At 37.3% G+C, this 25,707-nt stretch overlaps 1 protein-coding gene across 10 annotated transcripts in view; it reads left to right on the forward strand.

Moving 5' to 3' along the window:
- IMMP2L (inner mitochondrial membrane peptidase subunit 2) overlaps nt 1–25,707 on the forward strand; it is a 1,220,903-nt gene that overhangs the window by 724,650 nt on the left and 470,546 nt on the right. Inside the window, exon 7 of one of the 10 annotated variants that reach the window (XM_032483682.1) lies at nt 9,113–9,213. The exons of the other annotated variants lie outside the window; for them this stretch is intronic. Within the exon in view, the coding sequence (XP_032339573.1) occupies nt 9,113–9,211 (99 nt within the window). The 3' untranslated portion in view covers nt 9,212–9,213. Of the gene's footprint in view, nt 1–9,112; nt 9,214–25,707 lie in introns of those variants that run through there. 10 annotated transcript variants of the gene reach the window in all.

Below are 25,707 nucleotides of genomic sequence, written 5' to 3' on the forward strand. Positions count from 1 at the left end.
GATCATCTATCTTAATACTTTCTTACATAGAGGAAATAATCAAAACCAGACCTCCTAACGGTTGGCATTTAGAATAGAAATGTATGCATGAACATACTTTTACGTTTTCTAAGGACTGTTTCCATGGTAGGAACTGAGCTAAAACCCCCTGTGGTCTGCCTGTCCCAGAGTGATGGCTTCTCGGAGTTCAGTGCTCAGCCTGCTTCTTTTCTCACTGTCCACGCTCTGCTGCAAACTCATCTGCAGCCGCTGGATCAGCATCGCACTTAAAGTGGATGAGGCACAAATGCTCTCTCCAGCCGATATCTTCTACCTGGGCTTCAAGACGTGTATGCTGCGGTCCACCTGCCTACTGTGCATCATGACTTGTAAATCTCACAGAGTGTCACACCCGCTCAGAATGGATGTAGCTGTAGCTCCCTGCCCCTGTGCCAGCCGCCATCCTGCTCTTCCTGCTTTGCCTCTGCAGACACAGCACCTTCATCCCTGACACCTCGGAGTCTCTCCCCCTTCCTCACCTCCCATCTAATTAGCCCTGCAGCCTATTGTTTTACACTTCCTGAATAGGTTTTTTTTGGTAGTGGTGGTGGGGGTGGTTTTTATAATAGAGGTACTGGGGATTGAACCGAGGACCTTGTGCATGCTAAGCATGTGCACTATCACTGAGCTGTACCCACCTCCCCCAAATAGCTTTCATATCTTCCTGCTCATCTCCACATCTGGTTCTCTAATTCATTTTGACAGTGGTCCCCTGAGTAGTCTTCTTGCCTGTAACCATGCTGTTTAATCTGTCATGCACCGTGCTGCTAATGCAGCCTTCTTACATGCAGATATTACCATGCCTCCTATATTGTTCGTTTAGTGGCTTCTCTTCAACAATAGCATAAAACCTAGACTCCTTTAGATGGCAAGTTGGCTCCTCCAAAGTATCCACCCCCTACCCCCCGATGTCTTCAGCGTATGCTACTTTACCAAGTAACTTACATTTATTCAACCAAATCTCTCCTGTGATCTCTAAGCCTCTCCCTGCTGTAGCATCCAGTGTTGTTCCTCCTACAGAGAATGCTCTCCCCAGTCTAACCAGCCCAGCAAACTTCGCTTCTCCATTCCCACCTCCCTCCCCTCTGTTCCCACTGCACCTTGTAACAACTCATTGTAGCCTTACGTAGCACATTGTAACAATCTGTTTAGATATCTTGCTCTTCACTAGATTCTAAGCTCCTTTGGAGAAAAGACATCTTTTTATCTTTGCATCCTCATGTCTAGCACAGTGACCAGCACATAACAGGTGCTAAATAAATGAGATGAACTGATGCTACGTTTAGATTTTGGCTATTACACAAGTTCATATGTATACATAAATGTTAACCTCAGGTCCAGAACTACACAGTCATAATTTGAAATACTTAAATTTTAAAGTCTTTTAAACAATATTCTAAGTAACTATTAAGTTTTTTCTAATTATTTTTGTCTAGAAAGTCCTAAAGGAAGCTAGTTGTATTTTTTTCTTAATGACCAAAAAAGTTACCTTTTAAATACAAAAATTAGTTTATAATTGTTACATTTATTTAAAAGCTTTAAAAAGCTGAATATCTCTCTCTAAGTGAATATACGCAAGTACAAAATATTTAATCACACTTTTGAACAAATTATTTCAAGGCTTTAAAAAAGTAGAATTGTATAGTCAAAACTGAGCATCATTCATTTAATTGAACTGTGTCTAAAATATTAACTTTTATGTTACAATTATTAATGTCTTAACCCCATACCTACATCATTCAGCTTTAAATAATAACTCATTTCATTTCAAATATATACTAATTTTAGAATACATTGTCAGAGCCTGAAGGTCAGATTAAAATTTGGCTATAATGTTTGAAAAGCATAGCATGTGCTGTAACCATGCCATGTCCGCCATTTTCTGAGGGGCACATGAAAAGGATTATGTTCTTGTTGGAGGAATATATAGGGCAATAAACAGTTTCATAGGTAATTAAACAGCGAAGCTGAATCTTCCAATTACCAGCATAAGGCTCTTATTGTAAATATGTTATGGTATCATGAACATTTCCTTTTGTATATGAGTGTTTATAACATATTTTATGAGCTTGATTATTATTAGTTTTATACTAAGCAGTGAGCAGATGTGTACACTTAAAAAAAATCCTAAATTGAATTTCCAAAATTCAAAATCCAAGTTAATACCACTAGACCCAAAAATAACTGTTGACTTTCTGTAAACTATTTCTGTACCCATAGAAAAGTAGGGAGTGAGAAGAGAGGACTGACATTTAATCCAGAATAGATATGCCTTTGGGTAGAGATAGCTGCTGAGTAAAGCTGACAGATTTCTACAAAGAGTACAGTTCTTAGATAGAAAAACTGTATTCAACATCCACAGCTGTTAAATCTGGACTTGGTGAACAAAGGCAGTCTAGCTAACCCTAGTCATCTCTGAAATAAGATATTATTCATCAAAGAGTACCATCAATATTCACTGATTTTATCAACTGAATTATGGTTATTTCAATTATAGAAAAAGAGCTAGAAAACCATTACATTATTTTTCCTCTGGCATTGTGACTTGAATGTTGACGTCTTGTACCCTTTGACCTCATTTTTAAAGACATGCTTCAGAAAAGATACATTATTTGATGGGAATGTGTAAGCTTGGAGAAAGGACTAGAAAAATGCTAGCCAAAAGAAATTCCCTGATACTGAAATACATGTGATGGTGGTTTTATTCTATGCACTAGCTGAATTGCACCCCAAAACCTTTATGACAAGAAACAGATGGCTGGGCCTCCATTTGTCCGTCCACGTTGATTGTAAAGTGACTCAAGCTCTCCTGGATAACGACTGTCCATTGTAGTAATGTTTACACACAGTTTTCTCTGTTGCCCACATTCTCTGTTTCATCTCTCTTCCTCTTTCGCTAACTAAGCACACAAACACACACACACACACACACACGAGTACTGACAAACACAAATACAGAAACTTTTAAACAAGTCTCGAACCTCTTTGGCCACTTTTCTTTTGACTGTTCTTTGAAAAATCAGTCCTGATGTGATTTCATGTGTCTTTTATAAGCCCCAATATGAATGTCCATTTAAGGGCCATCAGTCATGAATAAGTTACGATTCTTTTATGTGGTTGTTAGGAAATTAATGTAGTAGTTGAGGATCCCATATTTCACTGAAGCTTGGGCTTCTTTATGTATATTTCCATTATAACACTGTGTGGGATTTTTGTCATAAGAGTTAAATTTCAGAGAGCACCTGCCCATTTGCAGAGGTCAGTAATGAAAATAAACTGAATCGCAGCTTTTTTGGTTATAAATTGGCAAATGAAAAAAAAAAGTGTTCTGATCAAAGGAAGCCACCATGAGTCATATATTCTTCCTTCTACTTCTTTTCTAATATTGAAGATCTTTTTGAGTAGAGTCTTTTATTTGGGGAGGTAGTTAGAAAGCTAATTTGACTCCTTTAACTAGACATTCTTTTTTGAGGAAATTTTAAAAGTAACTTGATTTACAAAAAAAGTGATCAATTGAAGGAATATTTGCAGTCTTTTTTTCCATCCCTTTATCTTCAAGTTTTCCAAGATTGGTCAAGCATTTCTCGTGGAGTATAATTGCTTTGGAGGGAAAGGTTACATCTTCCGTTATGGGTTAAATAGACTTCACTGAGACCGTAACAGTGGTGCTGCGGTGATCCCTAGGGTCTTTTCTTTTAAAGGACCTAACAATTAACTTACCTGCTCCCTGCTCTGTCTTTCTCATTAGTAAAATGAAGGGCCTTATTTCTGTGCCCCTTCAAATCCATTCTGGTGTTAACATTCTATAATCTATGCTGTTTGACTTGCTTCCCACTGATGGATAGGGATGTATTCTCAGCTCAGCCTCTTCCAGCAAGCTGTTCCTCTTTCTCTTCTCCACATCCCTTCCAGTGTGGAGGTTTCCTCCTTGATTGGCTGAAGGTGGGCGTGCCTGCCTCCATTACTGCCTCCCTCAAGTGTTGGAGAAATGAGTATCAGGGGATTTTTGTGATGTCAGAATCACCACGCTCCTCTGGCAACACGGGACTGAGATTCCAAAGATGCTGGAATACTGAGCTGAAACACAATAGCACCAAATTAAAACAAATTACAAATCCAAATGAAAACTCTACACTCAGCAGTGGTTCTCAAACCTGGACATATAAGCATTGTTAGGGGTGCTTCTTAAAAATGTACTTTCTCAGGTCCTAACCCTAGAGATACTGATTAAGAAAATTTAACACTGGATTTAGGAATTAACGATTTTCAGTAATTTTACCTCACCAAGGGGATGAGAATTTATCAGATGAGGATCTACAGTGGACTAGAATGACTCAGAAGTTAATCAGATTTTTTGGATACATATAATTTTCTGAAGTCAAATTCATATATTTAAAAATAGTATTTACTTTTTAAAATCTTAAAGTATTTAATATAAATGAATATGAAGTATTTAAATGTTATACGTAATCACGGAATTATTTGGAAGTAATCATTTTCATTCATAGAATACAGCATGAGTTTAGAGAAATAAGCATTTAGTTTATTAAATCCCAGAATTTCCTAGTTATTAATTTGATATGTCACAGCTACGAGGTTACCTTCTTTACCTTATTACAACATATTCTGTTACTGCTCGATCTTGTTTCAGTGTTCCAAAGAAAATTTCCTGGGGCACTGGCTGGTTATCAGGGCTATTCTTTTTTCTCTTCAGCGCTCTTGCTTTTGTTTCTTGTGTATATTTCATCTTACTTCCTCAAGGCCTCTCAGAGTGGCTTGAATGTTGGCTTTCAAAAAGGTTGTTTGTAAAAGGCTTGGGGAAATAAGTTGAAATGTTGAGACAAGGAAGGAAGGAGGTTAGCCAAATATTAAATACATGTTTCAAGAGGAGTATCATAATGATTTAAAAATGTTTTTCTCTTGCTTTAAACATCTGTCGTATATAATGAGATTTGTTTTGTAAATACCAATATGTTATTTTTTCGAAAATGGTCTTCTTCTGAAGACCATGTCTTACACATGAATTTTTTTCAGTCTCTCTCTTTTTTTTAACTTATCTGTTTGCTTTTTATTTATTTATTTATTTTTTATTGGGTTATAGTCATTTTACAAGGTTGTGTCAAATTCCAGTGTAGAGCACAATTTTTCAGTTATACATGATCATACATATATTCATTGTCACATTTTTTTTCACTATGAGCTACCGCAAGATCTTGGATGTATTTCCCTGTGCTATACAGTATAATCTTGTTTATCTATTCTGCATATGCCTGTCAGTATCTACAGATTTTGAAATCCCAGTCTGTCCCTTCCCACCCCCATCCCCCTTGGCAACCACAAGTTTGTATTCTATGTCTATGAGTCTGTTTCTTTTTGTATTTATGTTCTTGGTTTGTTTGTTTTGTTTTTAGATTCCACATATGAGTGATCTTATATGGAATTTTTCTTTCTCTTTCTGGTTTATTTCACTTAGAATGACATTCTCCAGGAACATCCAAGTTGCTGCTAATAGCATTATGTTGTTTTTTTATGGCTGAATAGTATTCCATTGTATAAATATACCACATCTTCTTTATCCAGTCATCTGTCGATGGACATTTAGGCTGTTTCCATGTCTTGGCTATTGTAAATAGTGCTGCTATGAACATTGGGGTGCAGGTGTCTTTTTGAAGTAGGGTTCAGTCTCTTAATTGAGGAACAAAGCAGAAATATTCTGGATGGTGTCTTGTCTTGATATTCTCAAGAGAGAATTATGTAAATATCTGAAAGTATTAAAAACATTCTGTGAAAAAGATCTATCTTCTCTTCATTTTATTTTACTGTTTTTTATTTTTTTAATTGAAGTAAGTTACAGTGTGTCAATTTCTGGTGTACAGCATGTTTCAGTCATACATATATGTACATATATTCGTTTTCATTTTCTTTTTCATTATAGGTTAGTACTCTTCATTTTAAAATCTTTTTTCCTATAATATTACATTCTTTTTTTAAACTGAGGTATAGTTGACATAAAGCATTATATTATATATATATTAGTTTCAAGTATATAGCCTACTGACTTGATATTTGTGTATATTGTAAAATGATCACCACACTAAGTCTGGTAACATCTGTCACCATACATAGGTACAAAATGTTTTACTTGTGATAAGAATTTTAAGGTCTACTTTCTTATCAACTTTCAGATATGAAATACAGTATTATTAACTATAGCCACCTTGTTGTGCATTATATCCCCATGACTTATTTTATAACTGGAAGTTAGTCCCTAAAATCATTTTTAACATGAAATTTTTTTATTTCCACTTGAAGAAAGTTGTATTTGGTGCATGGTTTCTGACAGATCTTATCTATATTAAAATTTTGATATTTTAAACTCTTTTTTGCATTAGTTTTATTTTTTAGTGTTTCATTGAAATATTATCTTGGTTAACAAGGTTTGTGGTTTTTTTTTTTTTGTGCCCCTTTCAGTTTGGTGCCTGAGGTAAATGCCGAAATGGCCTCACCCTAGACTGGCCCTATTCCCTATTACTAATATGCTCTGTAGAGACAAAGCACAATATTGAGGAAGCATTAACCGTCGATCTCAGCAACCAGCACAGTGTCTAACGTGAGGTAGACCCTCATTGAATTGAAATTTTGGTCAGCCTTTAGTTGCAAGTTTTTCTTATTTTTTCTCTTAAATTTTCCACAGCAAATCACTATAATTGCCATCGATTTCTTATTTTCTTGGTATTTATATTTCTTTCTATTCTTGTGAAATAAGACAGAAGGAAGTTTACATGATGATAAATACAAAAATATATATGTTAAAATACACTCTGTGCTTTTATTTGCAGCCCAATCCAAAAATATCCCGACAGATATTCAGAGTTTTCCCAGAGTTGTCTGTTCTTCCAGGGGTTTCATTGTTCTTCAGAATCGTCCTTTCAGAATTTGCCCTTGAACAATCCCTTTTGGAAGTGAAATAAACAGTGCCGAGTCTTCCCATAATGCAGTGACCTTGCTTTGTATTGACAGAAAAATCTCCTACAGCTGGTTCTTATGTACGGCGTGTATTGATGTGTTGCTGAAGGCCCAGATCACTGAGTAGAAGCTATAACTGTACACTCTCTTTGTAGATGTTAGGGGAAAAAAATCCTTTAGACCACAAAGATTTTTGGCAATATCATTTCAGATTGAATTTGCACTTGGAAACTTACACCAGGTAATCCTTGTAGTGTTTAGCTATTGAAAAGTTTTTATATTAGTGATATATTTATGCTGGCATAGTTTGGTCCTAGCAGCTTTTCTCAGTAAAACCATTACTTTCTGGGAGCTGAATCTTAGCTGCAAAAGGTTTGCTCTGATCTAAATTTTAGCCTAATGGCAGTCATTTAATATAGCAGTTTAAATAAATAGCACACCTTAGTTTGATAAACTTTTATTTAATACTCTGAAAGTTACCTTGAAATAAGATATGGCTTCTGCACATTTAGATTCAAATGCATTATTTGATAAGGCACATATCTATAATATGAATAATTACTGTCTAAATTATAATGCAGAGACTTCCTGCCACATGAAGTAAAACTGACTATTTGAATGTCCTTCAAACCACCCTTTCTCCAACCCAGGGACCTTGTGTCTCTCCACTGCCTAGCACTACAAACCCATAGACTTGTTTTTAATATTTATTAACTTTGAGAATCTGCATACTTAAAAATTTTCTGTCAAGATAACTTTGAATCAGATTGATTTTTCAATCACATTGAATTCTGATTATATGAATGTAACATGAATCTGTGCTAGGAAATTTGGAAAACAGAGAAAACTATTAAGAATAGTGAAAACCATCACTAATATACCTCTGTAGGTAACGTTAAAATCTGGGTATGTTTTCTTTTAGACTTTCATTTGTGTAATACAGATGGGAATATGTGTGTGTGTGTGTGCGTGCACACCCATGTGGAAGAGGGAGAGAGAGCTGTGTGTGTGAATTAATTTCTTAAGTTGCTTCTGCCAGTTAATATTATATCATAGCCATTTTTTACGTCATAAAATAGTCTTTGGAAGCATAATATTTAGTATTTGCATACTGTTTCATTGTATGACTGTATCATAATTCTCTTAATGAATTTCGCCTATTTTGGGATATATAAGCTGTTTCTAATTACTATATGTTAATTTTCAGTGAACACATTTATTTATAATTTTATTGATAAATGTACCACCACATCTCAGATTCTTTTCCTAGGGTTAATTTGTAGAAGAAGTTCATTCATGAGGTAAAAACACTTGGGAGGCTTTTGGATCCATAGTGCCATTGCACTTTCCAAAAACCTTGGTAAATTACATTTTTAGAAACAAGTCCCCATTTAGAGGAAATATACAAAAATAACCTCAGAGTCTTCATGTACTAACACCTAGTAATTCTATTGTTTCTGTTTTCCACGTTGTTCTGTAATACTGGTGTTTTTGTGTGCTAACGTTCTAATTCTTGCAGCTACGCTAAGACATCTGTCTGGTCTTCCTGATGCTCAGAATTAACCCAGCTGTCGGAGTGGTCCCTTTTCTCAGTGGAGATAGACTTTTCCTCAGTAAACTGGGGGGATATTTAATATCCGTGTAGACTTGCTAGATTCTGTGATTATTTCCTTGCTAATCTGAAGAAATAGAATCTAAGTGTTTTTACCAGTTGCCGCCTAGAGCAGCAATCTTTAAAGTAACGTATATATTACAATTCCCTAAGGTTTAAAAGACAATATAGGAAATTTTATTTGTATTATTTTATTTTTAACAAAATTCTTTGTCTATATTTTACAATCTCTATAAAATTATAGTATAATAGAGTGTGTATGTAATTTATAAAGAAACCTGTATTAGGGTTACATGCTCATAATTTTAAACTCATGAATGTTTACTTATGACAGAATCCATCCATCTTTCCTTCTTTCCTCTTTGCTTAGAAAAACACGCTTTTCAGCTGGGCACTTTGCCACCTATCAAAAACATTGCATATATCTATAAAAATTGGACTCTCTTTGTAGTTAGCTGGAGCCTCATGACTAAATTTTGGCCAATAAAATTTCAGCAGAACTGTATACAACTTCCCAGAGGGTGTCTTGAAAGGGAGAAGACATGCAATTCCTTACCTTCTTCCTCCCTCTTACATCTTGAACTCCAGTTGTGATGCCTGGCACCTCAACAGCTAGTTTGGACTAAAGGGTAAGTATGAGGGGAATAGCACCCCTGATAACCCTGTAGAGCTGCCATCATGGCCACCAACAGCACAACTCCAACTTGTATTTTGTTTAAATGACTGTTTTGGGGACTCTGTTTCTTGTATCGATTGATAAGGTATCACAGAAGTTGGAGTCCATTGTACTTGAATGTTTCTCCTTTTCATTTAGCAACTCTTACCCCAGATGCCTGAGCCATTAGGCAAGAAATATCTAGGTGCTTGTTCTGTGCTTGGGAAATCATTATCTATCCATAAATTGAAACGGTTGACTTTCTAAAAGTCAGTTATTTAGCTTGGGGAACATTAATTTTTCCATGAGTTCCTGGTGTTCATGGACAGAGTGTAAAACCCTTATAGGGGCACACTAGTATAGGGCCAAAGGAAAAGGCTCCTTTCTGCTGTCTGTGTTCATTCTTTATCAGAGATGGTGAAATCAGTACCGTTTTTCAAGCTCTCAAATCATAATGCACGTTGGCAGAAATAGGGAGAGGCAATTCTAAGAATGTCTTTACTGTTGATTAGAAAAGGATTTAGAATGGCTTCTTTTAGTTCTTGTACTCTTTCTTTTTTGATTAAACTTTGAAGATTTTAAAAAGCAACTAGCTATTATTAATAATAATAGTGGGAAAGAAATGAATATGCTTGACTATAGGGAAGTATTTTTATTCAGGATTCTTAAAGTTTCTCCTGAGGAGTCTTAACTCATAAGACCTTTCATGATTCATCCCTGGTTACCTCTTCTGCCCGCACCTACCCACTCGCACTCTCCCGTCACTGAATTCATCGTGCTGTCCAGTCTCCTGAAGATCACTGTCATACCTGTTCTCCCAGTGCAGTGTCCCTCCCACCCTCCCCACCCAAGGCTCAACTTCATCATCACTGTACACAGAGCAAAATCCCTCCCCGGTGTTCCCACAGCCATCAGTACTTCCCCATTCCTAGCAGACATCGTACCCTTTCCTAAGTGCTGGTTGATTGTGTGTTCCTAACCAGTCTGAAAACTCCTCAAAGGGGCTACTTTTTTATCCAGCACTTAATTCAGTACCTGGCACATAATGGGTACTTAAGAACAATGAATGGTGAATACATTATGTATAATTAGTGATGGCACTTTTATCCATCTCATTCTAATGTCGATGGAGAAAATAGATTTCTCAGTCTCACACTCATGACATAAACACCATAATAGTTGAGCATGTCAATAATTCTTCACCTCATTATTGCGAGGTATTATTTTTAATGTCACTTTTCATGATTGTATTTTTGTATATTTGCCAGTGCTCTTGGGGGGGGGGGGGAGCTGCAAAAGCAGTAACACAAGTTTGAATTCCAGATTGAAGACCATTGTATATATCAAGTGTCTCTGCAAGCTCCTCTCTCTTGTGTTTCCCTTAAACTGCAGGGACTCTAGGTAGAGTTCACTATCATGATGACAAATGTCTGAGGTCACTGTTCACCTCATTTCTGAATGCTAGGTGCTTTCTTGCTATTAGTAAGGAACTCAGGGCATCTGCCTTTATTAACATTTTGGAGCACCTTCTGTATGTCAAACACTGCACACATTTGGGCAGCTGAATATTGATACTTAAATTTTTGATGATATTCTATATATTAAAATACAGTAAGATCTCATAATAAAATAATAACATTTTACACCTAAAAAAGTAGTTTTTATATGTGTGTATATATATACTTTCTTTTAATTCCTTTATGTGTATATAATACTTTCTTTTTATATATGTATTTTTATTTATATATAACTGTATAAATATATTTATGTATATTTATGTATAAAAGGAAAGTATTATATACATATAAAGGCATTAAAGTAATTAAGTAAATATATACTTTCATTTAGGTGATCCTCATTTTAAGTATCAGAGATCTGAGGCTAAGAGAAGTTAAAAGAAGGCATGAAATAAAAAATGACTTTCCAGGAGAGTTGACTTTATTGGATATTACACTTTAAATTCATTGAAATTGCTACCCTTTTCTGTTCACACTTACTATTAAATAGTGAACCCATCAGCTGCAATATGTGTTTAATTACTATTTGGTTTTGTATGTGCTCTAACATGAAAGCCTTCCACTTGAAATTAAAGGGCAGTCTAATTTTGCTTCATCCTGTTTCATATATTCGACAAATACTTATTCAATATGACTAAAGAAGGATTGCTTCTTCATAAAAATTGCATGGCTTTAATTTGGGTTAGGAGAAGTCTTTAGAGAAATCCTTATGGTCATGTAGCATATTAAATATCTCACTCTCCCCCCAAAACCTATTTTTTTTTAACAAAATAATTTTTGATTACCAAAATGTTGGCAGTAACTGTTTACCCTGGACCTGCCACTGGTTGTGTTACTGAGGAGAGGATCCTTAACCTTTCTAAGTCCTAGCTTCTCATCAAGGAAACAGGGCTAATAAGAGTGGCCGCCTCCTGGCGTGGGATGGAGAATGAATGACACAGTGTGTGCAGAGCCCGGGGGATGGTGCTTGGCAACAGCAGGCATGCAGTAAACATTAGCAGTCACTATTTTTTTTTTTTTTTTTTTTTTTTTTGAGGCCGGACTTACTACTGTCTTTTGTCTGGGAGGAGCGGGGGTGGCAGTATTTGGGTCTGTTGATTTGCAAGTAGTTAGAAGGTTAGTAAAAAACAGAGTAGTGGTGAGCCTCCTGCTCTTGTTGGGCTTTGCAGCTGAGTCAAAAAGAACCTTTTGCTGTTATTAATGACAACAACAGCTAGCATGGCAAACAGCATTCACGGAGCGCTTACTACAGGTAAAGCACTGTATTAAATGCTTTCATGTATTGTTTCATTTAATCCTTCCAACACCACTATGGAGCATATACTGTTACGACCTCTGTGTCACAGATAGAGAGACGGGCATGCTCAGGCAAACTAGCTCCGCTGCCCAGTCTCTGAGCTCCTGTGCTGTCTTTTCCATTGTGAACAGGAGTGAGCAGAATTACACGTGCGCAGGTGCAGAGACCATCATCGACATAGTTGCTGTGTTGACTGAGCGCAATTTAAGTGTAATTATAAACCAAATTGACTTTAAATCCACTCTGTGGGGCAAGTTTTTCCCTTGCCTGTTGACATATGTTCAGGCAGGCCTCAAGATTTTTCTGGACACTCTTGGATAATAGTATGTCCTATAGTACATTTTAGGCAAAATCACAGATTTAGTTTAATAATTTAAATATCCATGACATGTAATAGTTAATATCCTAAACTTTATTTAAAGTATCTCCCCTTGAACTCCAAGCTCAGATCCCCTGGAGACAAGAACCAATCCTTTCCCTGCCATAGGAAAGGGGTCATTGGTCTCCTGTCCCTTTCACCACCTGGCTTTCTGGTCTCCATCCTGTTTGTTAATATCAGATTCTGATTCCTCTGGGTTTGGAGCAATGGGATGGAGGGAAGGATAGGAAATTACTTTTTAATAAATACCATAGTGTTAGTCTAGCATTGCTGCTCTCTGAACTTGCTGGTTAAAGCCAACTTTCTTATAAGTGCTTTCTTTGGTTCTGTGTAGTCTCTCCCCCTGCAGTAGTTTTAATGGGGCAAAACATCTCTATTCTGGCTAAGAAAGTCAGTGGTCTCTCCAGTTTTTGAGATCTGTTGACTCTATCCAGATGGTCTTCTTGGATATGACCCATTCTGATTCCCTCTTCCAAAATGTCCACATCTGGTCCAGAGAAAACACTCATACATTATGGACTCTAGTGTTCTCTGGGAATTGGTAAGCTTTAACTTAGCATTCTCCCTTTTGCTCTACTGTAAAAGGAACTAACTAACCAGTTGGCATTTAGGTTTCTCGTGCATGAGTCAAATACCAGGTCGACACGCCCATCGAGTTGCAGGGGACACATACTGTGGTCTCCAAGGAGTCCTGCTGAGGTCTCTCCTCAGTCTGAGGACTGTGAGGAGCAGTAGACGTCCTCTCTCCTTCAGAGCTGGATTCATAGCTTACCAACAACTTGCTCCAAAAATAAAAAGTTCTCCTCCCTAATCTCCAGCTCTAGAATTTGGATGTGGACGTGGCGTTTAAGAACTGTGTAATCGGTTCTTCAAATCCTCCTCTGTGAATTCAGCATATGGTCTAACACCTCCTTTGGAATGTGTTAATTATTGTCTTGGGGCTTCAGCCCAAGCGCCTATTTTAATATTCCATTATGTATATAATAATTACTTTGAGATAAAAATGGATTTCCTTGCTTTTATGTGCTTTCTTTCCTTCATCCATTTCCTTCTCTTTCTCTCTGTCTTATCAGGGCGACTGAATTGAAGGCATATGGTGGGAGGAATAAGGGAGTGCTGTGTATTACACATGCCTACTCAGATGGCCAGGGAGTTGCTCAAGCAGCCCAGCCATTTATCTCATAGCTCATCGTCTGTTACATTCCCTCCATTTGGGTTGGCCTGTTGACTCTCCTCCTTGGTGAATCTTTATTGCAGGGGCAGTTTGATACGGTCATTGTGAACTACAGACCCGGGGGCTAGATCATCTGGATCAAATTCCAGCTCCACCACTTCATAGTTGTGTGTGTCCTTGGGCAAGACATTTAATCTCTTTGAATGTCAGTTTCCTCATCTGAAGTATAGAAATAATGGTTCTTGCCTTAAAGCATTATTGTGAGAATGAAATGAGTTAATGTACGTCGGTCTCTTAGCATGATGCCAGGCATATAGCAAGGTCTGTGTAAGGGGTCGTAGCAGTAGTTGTAATTATTATTATTGTTATTACTACTCCTACTTCTATTCATTCTTTGAGGTTCAGTTTAAGTATCATCTACTTTATGAATTTGGGGAGTTTCATCCCAGTCAGAACAGGCTGACTTACCATCTGTGGTCTCGCAGCACTTTGTTTGCTTTGCTACCTTGTCACAAGGTACCAAGGTTAGTGTTCAGATAATTGCCTTCTCCACCAGCCAGTGGTTGTTCCAAGGTCATTGTATTTCTGCTGGCCACAGTGCTGAAACAGCAGATACAGTCTCCTTCGCCTCTCATTTTTCTTGAATGGTTGAATCTAACTCTTAAGATCTAAAAATTAATTTATAATATTTAAAGAATATTATCAAATATAATATTCTTTTAAAAATTTGTGTGGAGAAGGTGAATATCATGTAAGTGAAAAGCATTTTCTAATAATTACTAAAGTCTGCCAAATATTTGCAATTGATATAGGCCAAGAAAACTCTCTGTTTTGTACATAGAGTAACAAAAGCCAAAATTTACCAAAATATTCTTCAAGAAAGCAGAAAAGCAAAATATTTAGAACAAGAATTTCTTTAGTAACTGAGTACATACAAATGCAAAATGTGAGCCTGGACTCAGTTGTTTGGATGTATTGTCATCTCTGGTTTTCTTGGTGTAAAACAGAGATGGGCAAGTCTGATTTGTGTCTGAAGTGTTTTTGTGGCACCAGTGATAAGGTGAACCCTGGCATCATCTGTGTAGTTTCCAGAGCAAAGACTTTGAACACACCGCAACTAGTTACCTTGAGTGTGTTGTTTAGACAGGTTCTGCCTCATTTTCTCTCTCTACCCCAAGGGACTCAGAGCTGTATGATTCTCATACTCCCTCAGTCTCAGACCTGTCATCCAGCATAATAGTCTAGTTAAATAAATTGTACTCAGAAATGCTTTCACTTGAGCCAAGGTCATGAAGGTTTTAACATCTCACAGCCAAGTCTTGATAAGCTGCTCACAGGTATAGATGCCCTTAGTGTTAGTGATTCTTGAGTGAGAAGGAGGGGTCAGGTGGTGATTGACGGGAGGAAGTTTGGTTTAGTTCTTACGATTTTGATAGTCATTAAAAAAGAACCTGAGGGATAAGAACCATATTTCTGAAGACACATTTACAAAACTCTTGGAATTATTGGAATGCCTTTTTCCTTTTCTGAATCTAATTTTTGAAATATCTCTTTTCTGACACACACACAAAAAAGGATGAGGACATTTCCCCGTTATCCTTAGCGACCTTGAAGAGTCCACCCCAACATTTCTCAGGGAATCTGTACCGTTACTCTAAGAGAAGTTATAACAATGTGTCTATACTATTGTATATCAGTGTATCTGACTCTTGCTTTCTCACACTGTAGCAGATACTTTGGCTTCAGAATGTTCCTGGGAGCAACACAGTAAAATTTCTTGGTAGGAATGCTTTACAAAAGATGTCATTGACAGGATCCAGTTTGGAAGTTAAGGTGTTAACGCTCCAAGTGGTTCCCCCCACAGTCACACTAAGCTTGGTTTGGGAGAGTTGGATACGGGGACGGGTCTAGCTAATAGCTCTCCTTAAACTATTGAAGCATAATTCTATTTCAGATGGAAAACCACACTGACTAAAACTTCAAACCAAAGAAATGGTGACTATTTGAAATCTGTTTTATAGTTATAAATCTCAGAATATGCATGCTTAAAATATGAAAAGAGATTTTGACAGCCACAAATTGGTTCAGATATTGTTTTTTTAATATTTTGAGGATTGTTAATAAAAATTACATAAGGAACAAAAAATAACTAGAAATGATATTAGTCAAAGTAAGATATCAACATTTAGCATAAACACTTCAGTAACTCTTGTAATTCATATAAATTATTTATAAGCCATTTCTACTAAGCATTTGCAAATGTGTGTGCTAAATATTTGCTAAGTAGTATCTCTCCCTAAATTCCTTGTTGTTGCTAATCCACAATATCTATTCTTAGGTGTGGGAGTCATCTGAGATTGCAGCTGAGGGTTACAGAGCTTATGTCTATAATTATCTCTGTTTTCTAATTCATTTGTCTCCATGGCTATAACCAGACTGTAAAATAAATGTTCCAGTAAGTGTCTCTCAGTATTGTAGGTGTTTTTATTTTTTATTTTTTAACAGAACATGTTTTATTAAAACATATTGCCAGACATATGGACTGTGTCTTTTTCCATCAGTCATTTTTTAGAACCATTTCAGTTGCTAATCAGCAAAGATTCATTAAGAGCATTTAAAAAAAAAACCCAAGAATGACTCACAGCCAGTTACTTTTTATTCCCTTTGGTCAATGAAAATATTGACCTAAAAAAAATTATAAACCAGACATTCACACACATGTGGATTTCAGTTTGCTTGTGAGCAAGATTGCCCTCTGGCAGGTGCATACCAACTATAGGATCAAAAACTTGGGTCAGGGTTTGGCATCAGACTGGTGGTGGCTTATTCCATTAGCTGTTGTGACAGTGACTTCTAGCCATCTTCCTGGCTTGGAGGGGAATGTTTACACACATGCATAACTTCTGTCCCTCTTGGTGAAGATCTCAAAATCTTCACCATAATACAATTTGGCATCTCCATCTATGGTCCAATGACTAAAGTTTCAGACTATAGTGTATTGGCCATTTTATTATGTATTGCTTATAAAAGAATGTTTTTTTCAGCTTATAGTTTGGTCTGTCTGTTTTAGAAAATGCAGTGTCCTAGGTACAAGGAAATCTTTTTAAGGAAGACTTTGTGAATAGGACATAGAGCTAAAGAGAGCTTTGACAAGTTGGCCACGGTGGCTTTCTCCCCTGCTTGAGCTTTTTTCTGCCCAGGTTGAACCAAATTCCAGATTTTTATGGCAGGAGAAGCATGATAGGGAAGAATGAAAAGCTTTCATTTTCAGAAAATTGCTTTGCCCACACCTTTCTCTGCTCCACAGAACCTACCCTGTCCTTCTAGGATTAATACCTTCAAACCATCCTAGTTGGTAATTTTTAGGACAAGCTGGCTGAATTAAGATCTATTCTTTTATCATTGCAGCAAGGGCCTAGAAGATAGAACTTTATTTCCTCACCAGAAGGAATGATGTACATTTTAAGTTTGCCTTTTGAACTTTTAATACCATTTTTCATAAAACAAAACTTGCTATATATTTTCACATTGATTACAATGGAAAGCATCTATTTGCCAGAAAAAAAGAAAAAAGAAAAAATAGATCCAATTATGTGGAGAAGATGGGTTATATGATTTCTTAATTTACGTGAGTATTTTGTCTTTTATGTGAAAACTAAGTCAATGGGTTTTGGAGTCAGTGAGATCTGTTTGAATCCCACCTTTACCACTCTACCTGTATCACTTCTGGCGAGTTTCTTAACTCCCTTGATCCTGGTTTCTCATTTTATTTTTTATTTATTTTATTTTATTTTTAATTTATTTTTACTTGCTTAACATTTTCATTAATTCACTTATTTTTTTAAATTGAAATATAGTCAGTTACAATGTGTAAGTTTCTGGTGTACGGCATAATGAAAAATAATATGAAAATGAATATATGTATATATATATATGTATGACTGATTTCTCATTTTTAAAAAACAGAGATGGTACCCATCTTAAAGAGTGATTTTTAGGAAATAAATGAGATTATGAAGATGAAGCTCTTATTAAGTGCCTGCCATGTCCTGAGCACTAAATAAGCACTAGCTATTTAACTAGTCCTACTATTACTAATATAATTTCTGTTGCTGCCCCCACTGTTTTTATTAATATTTGTTATGAGTCCACCATACTTCACAGAACCCTCTGGGCTTTCTGTTGCTCCATCCCCACCCTATTCTACTTACTTGACCTTACCTGTATTTTCCAAATATTCCAAAATATTTTTATCCTCTCACTCATCCTGGAATGCTCTCTTCTTTCTCACCTATTGAAATCCCATTCACCCTTGAAGTATCAGCTCAAATGTGTCTTCTCATTAAATCTTCATCAGTGTACTCAGGTAAAAATCAATCCTTCACACAGCTGTGCTTTCAAATCCCTAGGTTTTCATCCTTTTAATAGCACTTTAATTTGTTCTTATCTTATAGTTGTTTGGAACCAGCTCTCTCATTGTATTGTAAGGTATCTGAAATACTTTCTTACTTACCTTTATTCTCTCCTCTTGCATACACTCCTCACCAGTGAACGCAAGGCTTTTCCACATGGTTACAACTCAATTGATATTTGTTGAAATAAACTGTTACCCAGAATTCTCTAATAGCAAGGATTTCTATTCTTTGCTAGTGAAATAAAAATTGATGGTCATACAGATAACTCTGAGACAATATAAGCAACTGGAATATTGTCTGAATAATCAGATGACATTCAACATGCTTTAGAATTGTGGGGTTTTTTTGTCATATGTTCTTTTGCTATTTGGTCATCCATAGATGGTATATAGTTGGTCACCTATAGGGCTGCTCCACTGACTGGGTAGTTTAAACAGAAATTTATTTTCTCATCCTTCTCAAGGCTGGAAGTCCCAAGATCAGGCTACCAGCAGGTTTGGTTTCCTCTGAAGCCTCTTTCCTTGACTTGAAGATGACCACCATCTTGCTGCTGCTCCACGGGCTATCCTTCTGGGCTCCTGCATCCCTCATGTCTCTCTGTCTGTCCTGGCCTCTTTTTACAAGGACAACAGTCAGATTGGATTAGGGCTCATCCTAAGGGCCTTATTTTAAGTTAATCACCTCTTGAAAGGCACTATACCCAAATACAGTCCCATTCTGAGGTACTGAGTGTTAGGGCTTCAACCTGTGAATTTGGAGGGAAAACAATTCAGTCCCTAAGAGATGACAACTCATTTTCTAACCAGAATTTTTTATTAACCAGAAAACCTTAGTTCCTGATAATTAGTCCCCCTCATAATAACATAACTTATAGGCCTATGATTCCTCACAAATGAAACCTTCAAGGCGAGTAATAAGATAGAGTACTTGTAGGGTATTGGGTACTGCTTGTGAGTAAGAAAGAAAATCTTGTAAGATACCTTTATTTCCTATAACTCTTCATGGCTATCACTGTGTATTTTTTCATTGGGTAAACTGTTTGCAAAGGAAAATTGCAAAAAACACTAATGATACTGGCAATAGTAATATGAAAAATGACTGGCCTGAGCTAAGTACTTCCTACTTGCCAGATACTGTCCACACACCTCACAATGCATTATTTCATTTTGTCCTTGCAGCCACCCTAAACAATCTGAGAATTAGGGAGGTTAAAAGTTTCCCAAGGTCACATGCATAGAAAGAGATGGGGTCAGTCTTGGCTTGTCCCTGGGATGGGTCAGAGTCTGTCAGATGCTCAGGTCCATGAATTTGACCTGCATCCTATGCTGCCACTCAGTGGTGACACGAGATAATAGGAAGGGTTCAGGTGGTGATTCCATTGGATGGGAAGCAAGAGAACTCTATCTGAAACTGATTTTGCATCACAAGCACTATTTTGACATACTGTGTATTAATCCTGATGGTAATGGGTAGGGGGTGGGCAGCTGAGAGGAAGTGCTCAGCCTGCCCAAAGCACTGCTTGGTTTCTTCAGTTGCTGTCAATCTGGAGTCAAAAAGGAGAAATCTGTGAATGAATGTGCACCTTTGAATTCCACCTCTTCTGGAAAAACAGGGTGGCAGGAATTGAAAACTATTTCTTTGCTGTTTTAAAGTAGTAGTCATAACCAATAGGAGAAATGCACTTCAAAGATTGCAGAAATATGCAGCATGCATTCTGAGTTGCCAAGGGTTCTGTTCCCATGAGTACAAGATAGTTGACCTAAGAACAGAAGGACCATGGGGCCAGTGCCCCATTTCTGATTGCTACCAGTATGCTACTTCTCAACCATTAAAAGTAGAGCAAAGACTCCATTATATTCTATTTTCCAAAATTTAAATTGTTTTAGTGCATGTGTGTGAATCATCCTGTGGCTTCATTGAATTATTTTAAGATAATAATATTGACAGCTATTTTTACTTACAAAACCTCAAGCAATTATGACAGTATTCCCCTGTGGTGGCGAAATGTTCCCTTATTGTTTATATTCTTGCTTTAGCTCATCCCTTTGGTCCTCTTTTATTTCTTTTACTAATTGTTACAACAGGCTTAAAAAAGAGTGATTACTTTCTACATGAATGTTTCGTTCCTGTAATTACCAGATTCATCTGGGGCTCTGGACCTTTTTCCTTAGCGGACTTTCTAGAATAAAACAATGTAGCTGTATTTTATCACCCTGTAACTGCCACACCTTCATTCCAGTTTGGGTATCTCTTAAAATTTTGTTGTCATAATCTCTTGCTTTTGGCTTCTTAGTTAATGGCCCTTTACTATGATTCTCCTGTGAGTTTCATCCAGTAGCAATGATCTGCTCATTGCCCTCTGAGCTAATTTCCCAGACATCATGAGATTTCCAGGATTTCAGTTGGAGTCCATCCGGTCATTCAAAATTGTGATTTTTTTTTTTTTTTTCACTTCAACACTGAGATGTAAAATAACTCTCGAGTTTTACAGCTGTCAGGAGCAAGAACATATTGAATCGGTTTAAGCCAAAAATATTTCATCTCCAATTTGATTTACTGGATATTTTGGCCAGAAGTGCAGAAATGCCATAAATAGTGGGTAGTGATTTACAGTGTAACTACATAAAAGCGTGCCAGAATTCAGAACCACAGGATAGCACATGTGATGAACTCGTGTTATTGTAATATGGCCAAATTGACAGCTTCTTCACATTTAAAGTTGTTTGTTTCCTCTGAAGATCTCAGACCAAGGTCATTTGACAATGCAAATGACATTCAGCTTCTTTGATCATCCCTTCAAAGATGTTCAAGCAGAATAAAGCATCTTACATTCTACTGACACACAAAAAAGATTATTCTTGTAAGTATCCCAGACTTAAAAGAACTTTCTGTTGGTTGGTGCAGTTGCCAAACAGAAAAATGTCAGGATACATTTTGAGAAGTGAACTTTTATATTTAAACAATGGGTTGGATTTTGTTTTTCCTCAGAGCTATTACTGCATTTGTAAAAATTCTACAGCTTTTAAATTGTATACCTGCCTTTAAAAAGAAGTCCTGATTAATTGCCTGTAATACTTGGTGGCGTATTATATGAGTAATTAAAGTTAGTGGAAGAAAGCCTTACTTCTTACCACTTTGAAATACCCATTTCTGAAATCATGGACTCTTAATGTTGCCTTTACATTGGCCTCACTTCTGTGTTGATTCATTCACGCCCCTTGAATCCCACGTCAGATGGCCACAAAGCCAGCTGGTACCACAGTCAGAGTCTTCCTTTATATCCTACCCTTGCACTTTTCTCCCATGTCCAGTTCAGTGTTTGCCTGGATTTAGATCCTATTATCTTTATTTGGAATCTCTCCTCCTTAACTTTCTGAGCTATGTCAACAGTCATTTGATTTCTGTGATTTTGACTTTCAAAGTTTCCTAAGGCAAGTGTGTTCTGCTGCACAGGCAGTGAATAGATTGGAATGGTGATAGGTGTCCGGCATGGTGTGTCAGGCAGTAGGACCGCTTGGTCCAGTCACTGACAGCTTCAGGCAGCGTCCTTCTTTTATTTCAAATGTGCCTGACACCTACTGGCATCTGTAAGGTGTGCCCTGACTGCCCTAGGGTGCCTGTGCCCATCCTCTGGCTTCTGTCTTTTTCCTGTAAGTGTCTGAGCTGACCTAATGTCTGCACAGGAGCCACACCCAGATAAGACTGCCTTTCATTCTGGCCCTTTCTCTCCCTCCCTGAGGGAGGAGTCCAGCAACATAAGCCTTTCTTCTCTTTGAGGCTTCCACACCCCCTGATTCTCTCTAATTTCCACTTGCCCTTCACACTCTTGAAGCACTTGAATTGCTTCCACCCTGTGCATTTAGACTTAAAAAACTGCCACCCTCTTGCTCCATGAAGCCTAAATTCCAAGTGTGTAGATTTCACTGCTCTCAACTCCTTGGTTCCTACCCATTCTATCATATTTCTCTGCCAACTTCCAGCCTTGGATAAACCTGCCATTCACCTCTGGGTCCTATACCAGAACTGCTGAATGGTACTGGAGAAAACCAAACCTTTCAGGCAGATTGGTGCAACTGATGCAGGAAAACAAATGTGGGGCATGAGGAGGGCCGTGTCCCAGGTCTTGGTTGAGCCCCTGGGACGTGCCCTGCCAAGTGTGGGTCCTTGGTTTCACACAGGAAAGAATTCAAGTGCGAGCCACCATTAGGTAAAGGTAGATTTATTTAGAGAGATAATGTATAAGGCAAGAGAAAGGCAAGGAAAGAAGTGTGGGAATGGGGTGCTCAGGTTAAAGTAAAAGTAGGTACACACTCCATAGAGTGTGGGCCGTCTCCAAAGAGGAAGGAGGGGAAAAGGCAGCTAAGTGTGGTATTGCCAGTTTTTATGGTCCAGTAGCTTCACATGCCTGCAGGTGGGACCATTTCAACTGCTCTGGGGAAGGGGCTGAGATTCCCAGGAATTGGGCCACCGCCCATTCTTTGGCCTTTTGCAGTTAGCCTTGGGGCTGTCACGGCGCCTGCGGGCATGTTATTTGATCAAGCTTTTACAATGAGCATATAATGAAGCTCAAGGTCTACTAGAGGTCAAACCTCTTAATCCTCAAGGCCAACTAGGAGGTGAATCTTCGACCATTTTGGTGTGAAATTGCTGTCATTCCTTGAGTGGCTGTGCCCTTCCCACTTCCATCCTGTCTCACAACCAACCCAAATATATCATTTCTTCAGCAGGACAGTGGCAGCCCTTTCCACCTATCGCTAGTAACTTCCCTCATCAGTGTCAGAGATTTCCCCAAATATCGTCAAAATCCCTGCTTTACTCCTAACCCTTTTAAAAAGATGGCTTCATTGCTACTTCACTGAGAAATGTGAAGAATTAGTGCCCTCAAATTTCCTATTCTTACACCAATGAACATCTCTGTATTTGCTACTATTCTAACCTACTGATGGAGTTACGTCATAAGAGGTATAGATCAACACTTTATACCAGAAACCTGGGAGTCATCTTTGACCCTTCTTTCCCCTTCACTCTCCACATGCTTCTGGCCTTAGACTGAGTATTCCATCTCCGCTGTAGATCTCATCCCCTCCATGTCACAGCGACTGTACTTTATCAAATATGCCCCCTTTTTGCCTTTTCGATTCTTCCTCCATTTGGCTTATTTTCTAGCACATAAACTTGTTCGGATCTCCCCCAACTTATTAAGAAAAAAGTTCTCAATAATGTTTCCTCCTCTGGTTTTATCTGTTAGTAATTCCTTTTCTTTTCTGCCAGCCTTTTTGAAGGAGACATCAGCCTTCAACTCCTCCACTGCTTCCTTGTACATTGGCTCCTCAGTGGATTCCAATTCCCAAACTCCACAGAGGTTGTGCTTGATACGTTTTTTTTTTTTAATTTTTTTATTGACATGTAGTTGATTTACAATGTTAGTTTCAGGTGTACAGCAAAGTGATTCAGTGATACATATACACAAATATTTTTTTCTTTTTATATTCTTTTCCATTATATGTTATTACAAGAAATTGAATATAGTTCCCTGTGCTACATAGTAGGTACTGGTTGTTTATTTTATGTATAGTAATGTGTGTCAATCCCCAAGCCTTAATTTATCCCTCCCTACCCTTTCCTCTTTGGTAACCACAGCTTTTTTTCTATATCCATGAGTCTTTTTTAGGTTTGTAAATAGAATTTGTATCACTTTTTTTTTAGATTCCACATATAAGTGATATCATATAATATTTGTATTTGTCTGACTTCACCCAGTATGATAATCTCTAGGTCCATCCGTGTTGCTACAAATGGCATTATTTCATTCTTTTTATGGCTGAGTAATATTCCACTGTGTGTGTGTATATGTGTGTGTGTGTATCTCATATCTTCTTTATCCAGTCATCTGTTGATGGACACTTAGGTTGTTTACGCATCTTGGCTATTGTAAATAGTGCTGCTATGAACACTGGGGTGCATGTGTCTTTTGAATTCAAGTTTTCTCCAGATATACGCCCAGGAGTGGGATTACTGGATCATATGGTAAGGTTTTTAAATGACTTTCTAATTGCCAAATCCAACTGTCGTATCTTAGTACTGTAAATGACTTCCTCTTTGAAATGTTCTATGGGTTTGGTTTTTGTAACACTACTTTCTTGGTTGTTTTGTCCATTTATTTAACAAGTGTCTACTTTGTTGCAGGTAGTCTAATAAGGTGCTGTGGATACTTGTCCATATGACAAGCAACATAGACACAGTCCCTGTTCTTTGAGAGCTTACACTGTGCATTATTTGTATTTTAGGTTGTGTTTTTCTAGTCTATTTAGATGCTTCCTCATCTTTCAAATACATCTCTAGATATTGCCAGCCAGTAGGATTCCATCCTCTGCCTTTTTCATTCCAGGTGGTATCTTAGACAAATGTACTCAAATCTTCAACAACTTGTATCCTTCATGTTCTTATGACTCCCATATCAGTCATGAGCTTTAATTCCATACTTCTAAATGCTTCTTATCTTGCATTTCCAATTTCAATGACTAGTACCATCATCTTATGCTAGAAATTTAGAGTTATCCCTTAATCACTCTCTTCATTTTTAATCACATTTAATCAGTCAAAAAAAATGGCAGATTATATATCTTTTATCCTTAACATTTCTAACAGCTATTTTTTCTTTCTAGAGTAAATCCTTCCCTTCCTTGATAATATTTATACTAGAAATACTGGGGTTAAACAAGGGACTGCAAAAAAAAAAAAAAAAAAAAAAAAAGATTGTACTGCATAAAAGTGAAAATTTATGGAAGAAAATATTTTGACCCTCTTTGGCCTTTTGCATTTGTTTCAGGACGTTTTGTAACCTTTTGTTAGGTTAGCAACATTAATTACCTGAGGGAATATCTTTTAGGGCTTGGACAAATCAGTTCACAACAGGCAGATAGGATGTTTCTTGGTAAATAAAGTACCATTGAGTAAGTTTAAAACTTCACTTTTTTTTTTTCCAGTCTGAGATACAATCAGACATTTACTCTCTGTTGACCTGAAACACTATGAGACACCATTGAACAGTTTCTTTCTTCTAATTCAACCAACTGTTGAGAATAACATGTTTGATGAGATGTTAGAGATGTTTTCTCCAACTCTTGATGTCTTGATTATCCTTGGTGGTTGATCAGCATAGACAAAAAACATTTACAGATCATATTAGACTGTCTTTTTAGCCAGTAGCTGTAAGTTCCTGCATTGCTAACTCCCTCATGGTCATGGTGCCTGCCAACCAACAGCAGAGAGGATGTCTTCTTCAGTCTCATTTCCATTCTTTGTGGTTATTTCTGATGGAAATAATAATGGGCTGATTATGTATAAAAATGACTACTGACTTTTATCATTGGCTTATAAAATAAGTTGACCCCCTCCCCCCCCAAAAAAGAACTTATTTGATCTAGTCTAAGCACATGCTTTGCTGAAAAGTTTTCTCAGATTTGGTATACGCTGTAAAGTCAGAGTACACAGTGGTAAGTATTTAAGTGTTAAATCCAGGGCAGGAGGGGCAGTGTTAGACAAGTAGGATGAAGAAAGAATGTTAACAAGCTCCCAGACTGGCTAATTAACTTAGAGATGATTCTCACCAGTTCTTTATTTTTTCCCTAAGAGACTTCTGAGTTTACTTTT

This window comes from Camelus ferus, chromosome 7 (genome assembly GCF_009834535.1).
Source record: "Camelus ferus isolate YT-003-E chromosome 7, BCGSAC_Cfer_1.0, whole genome shotgun sequence".
NCBI classification, from domain to species: Eukaryota; Metazoa; Chordata; class Mammalia; order Artiodactyla; family Camelidae; genus Camelus; species Camelus ferus.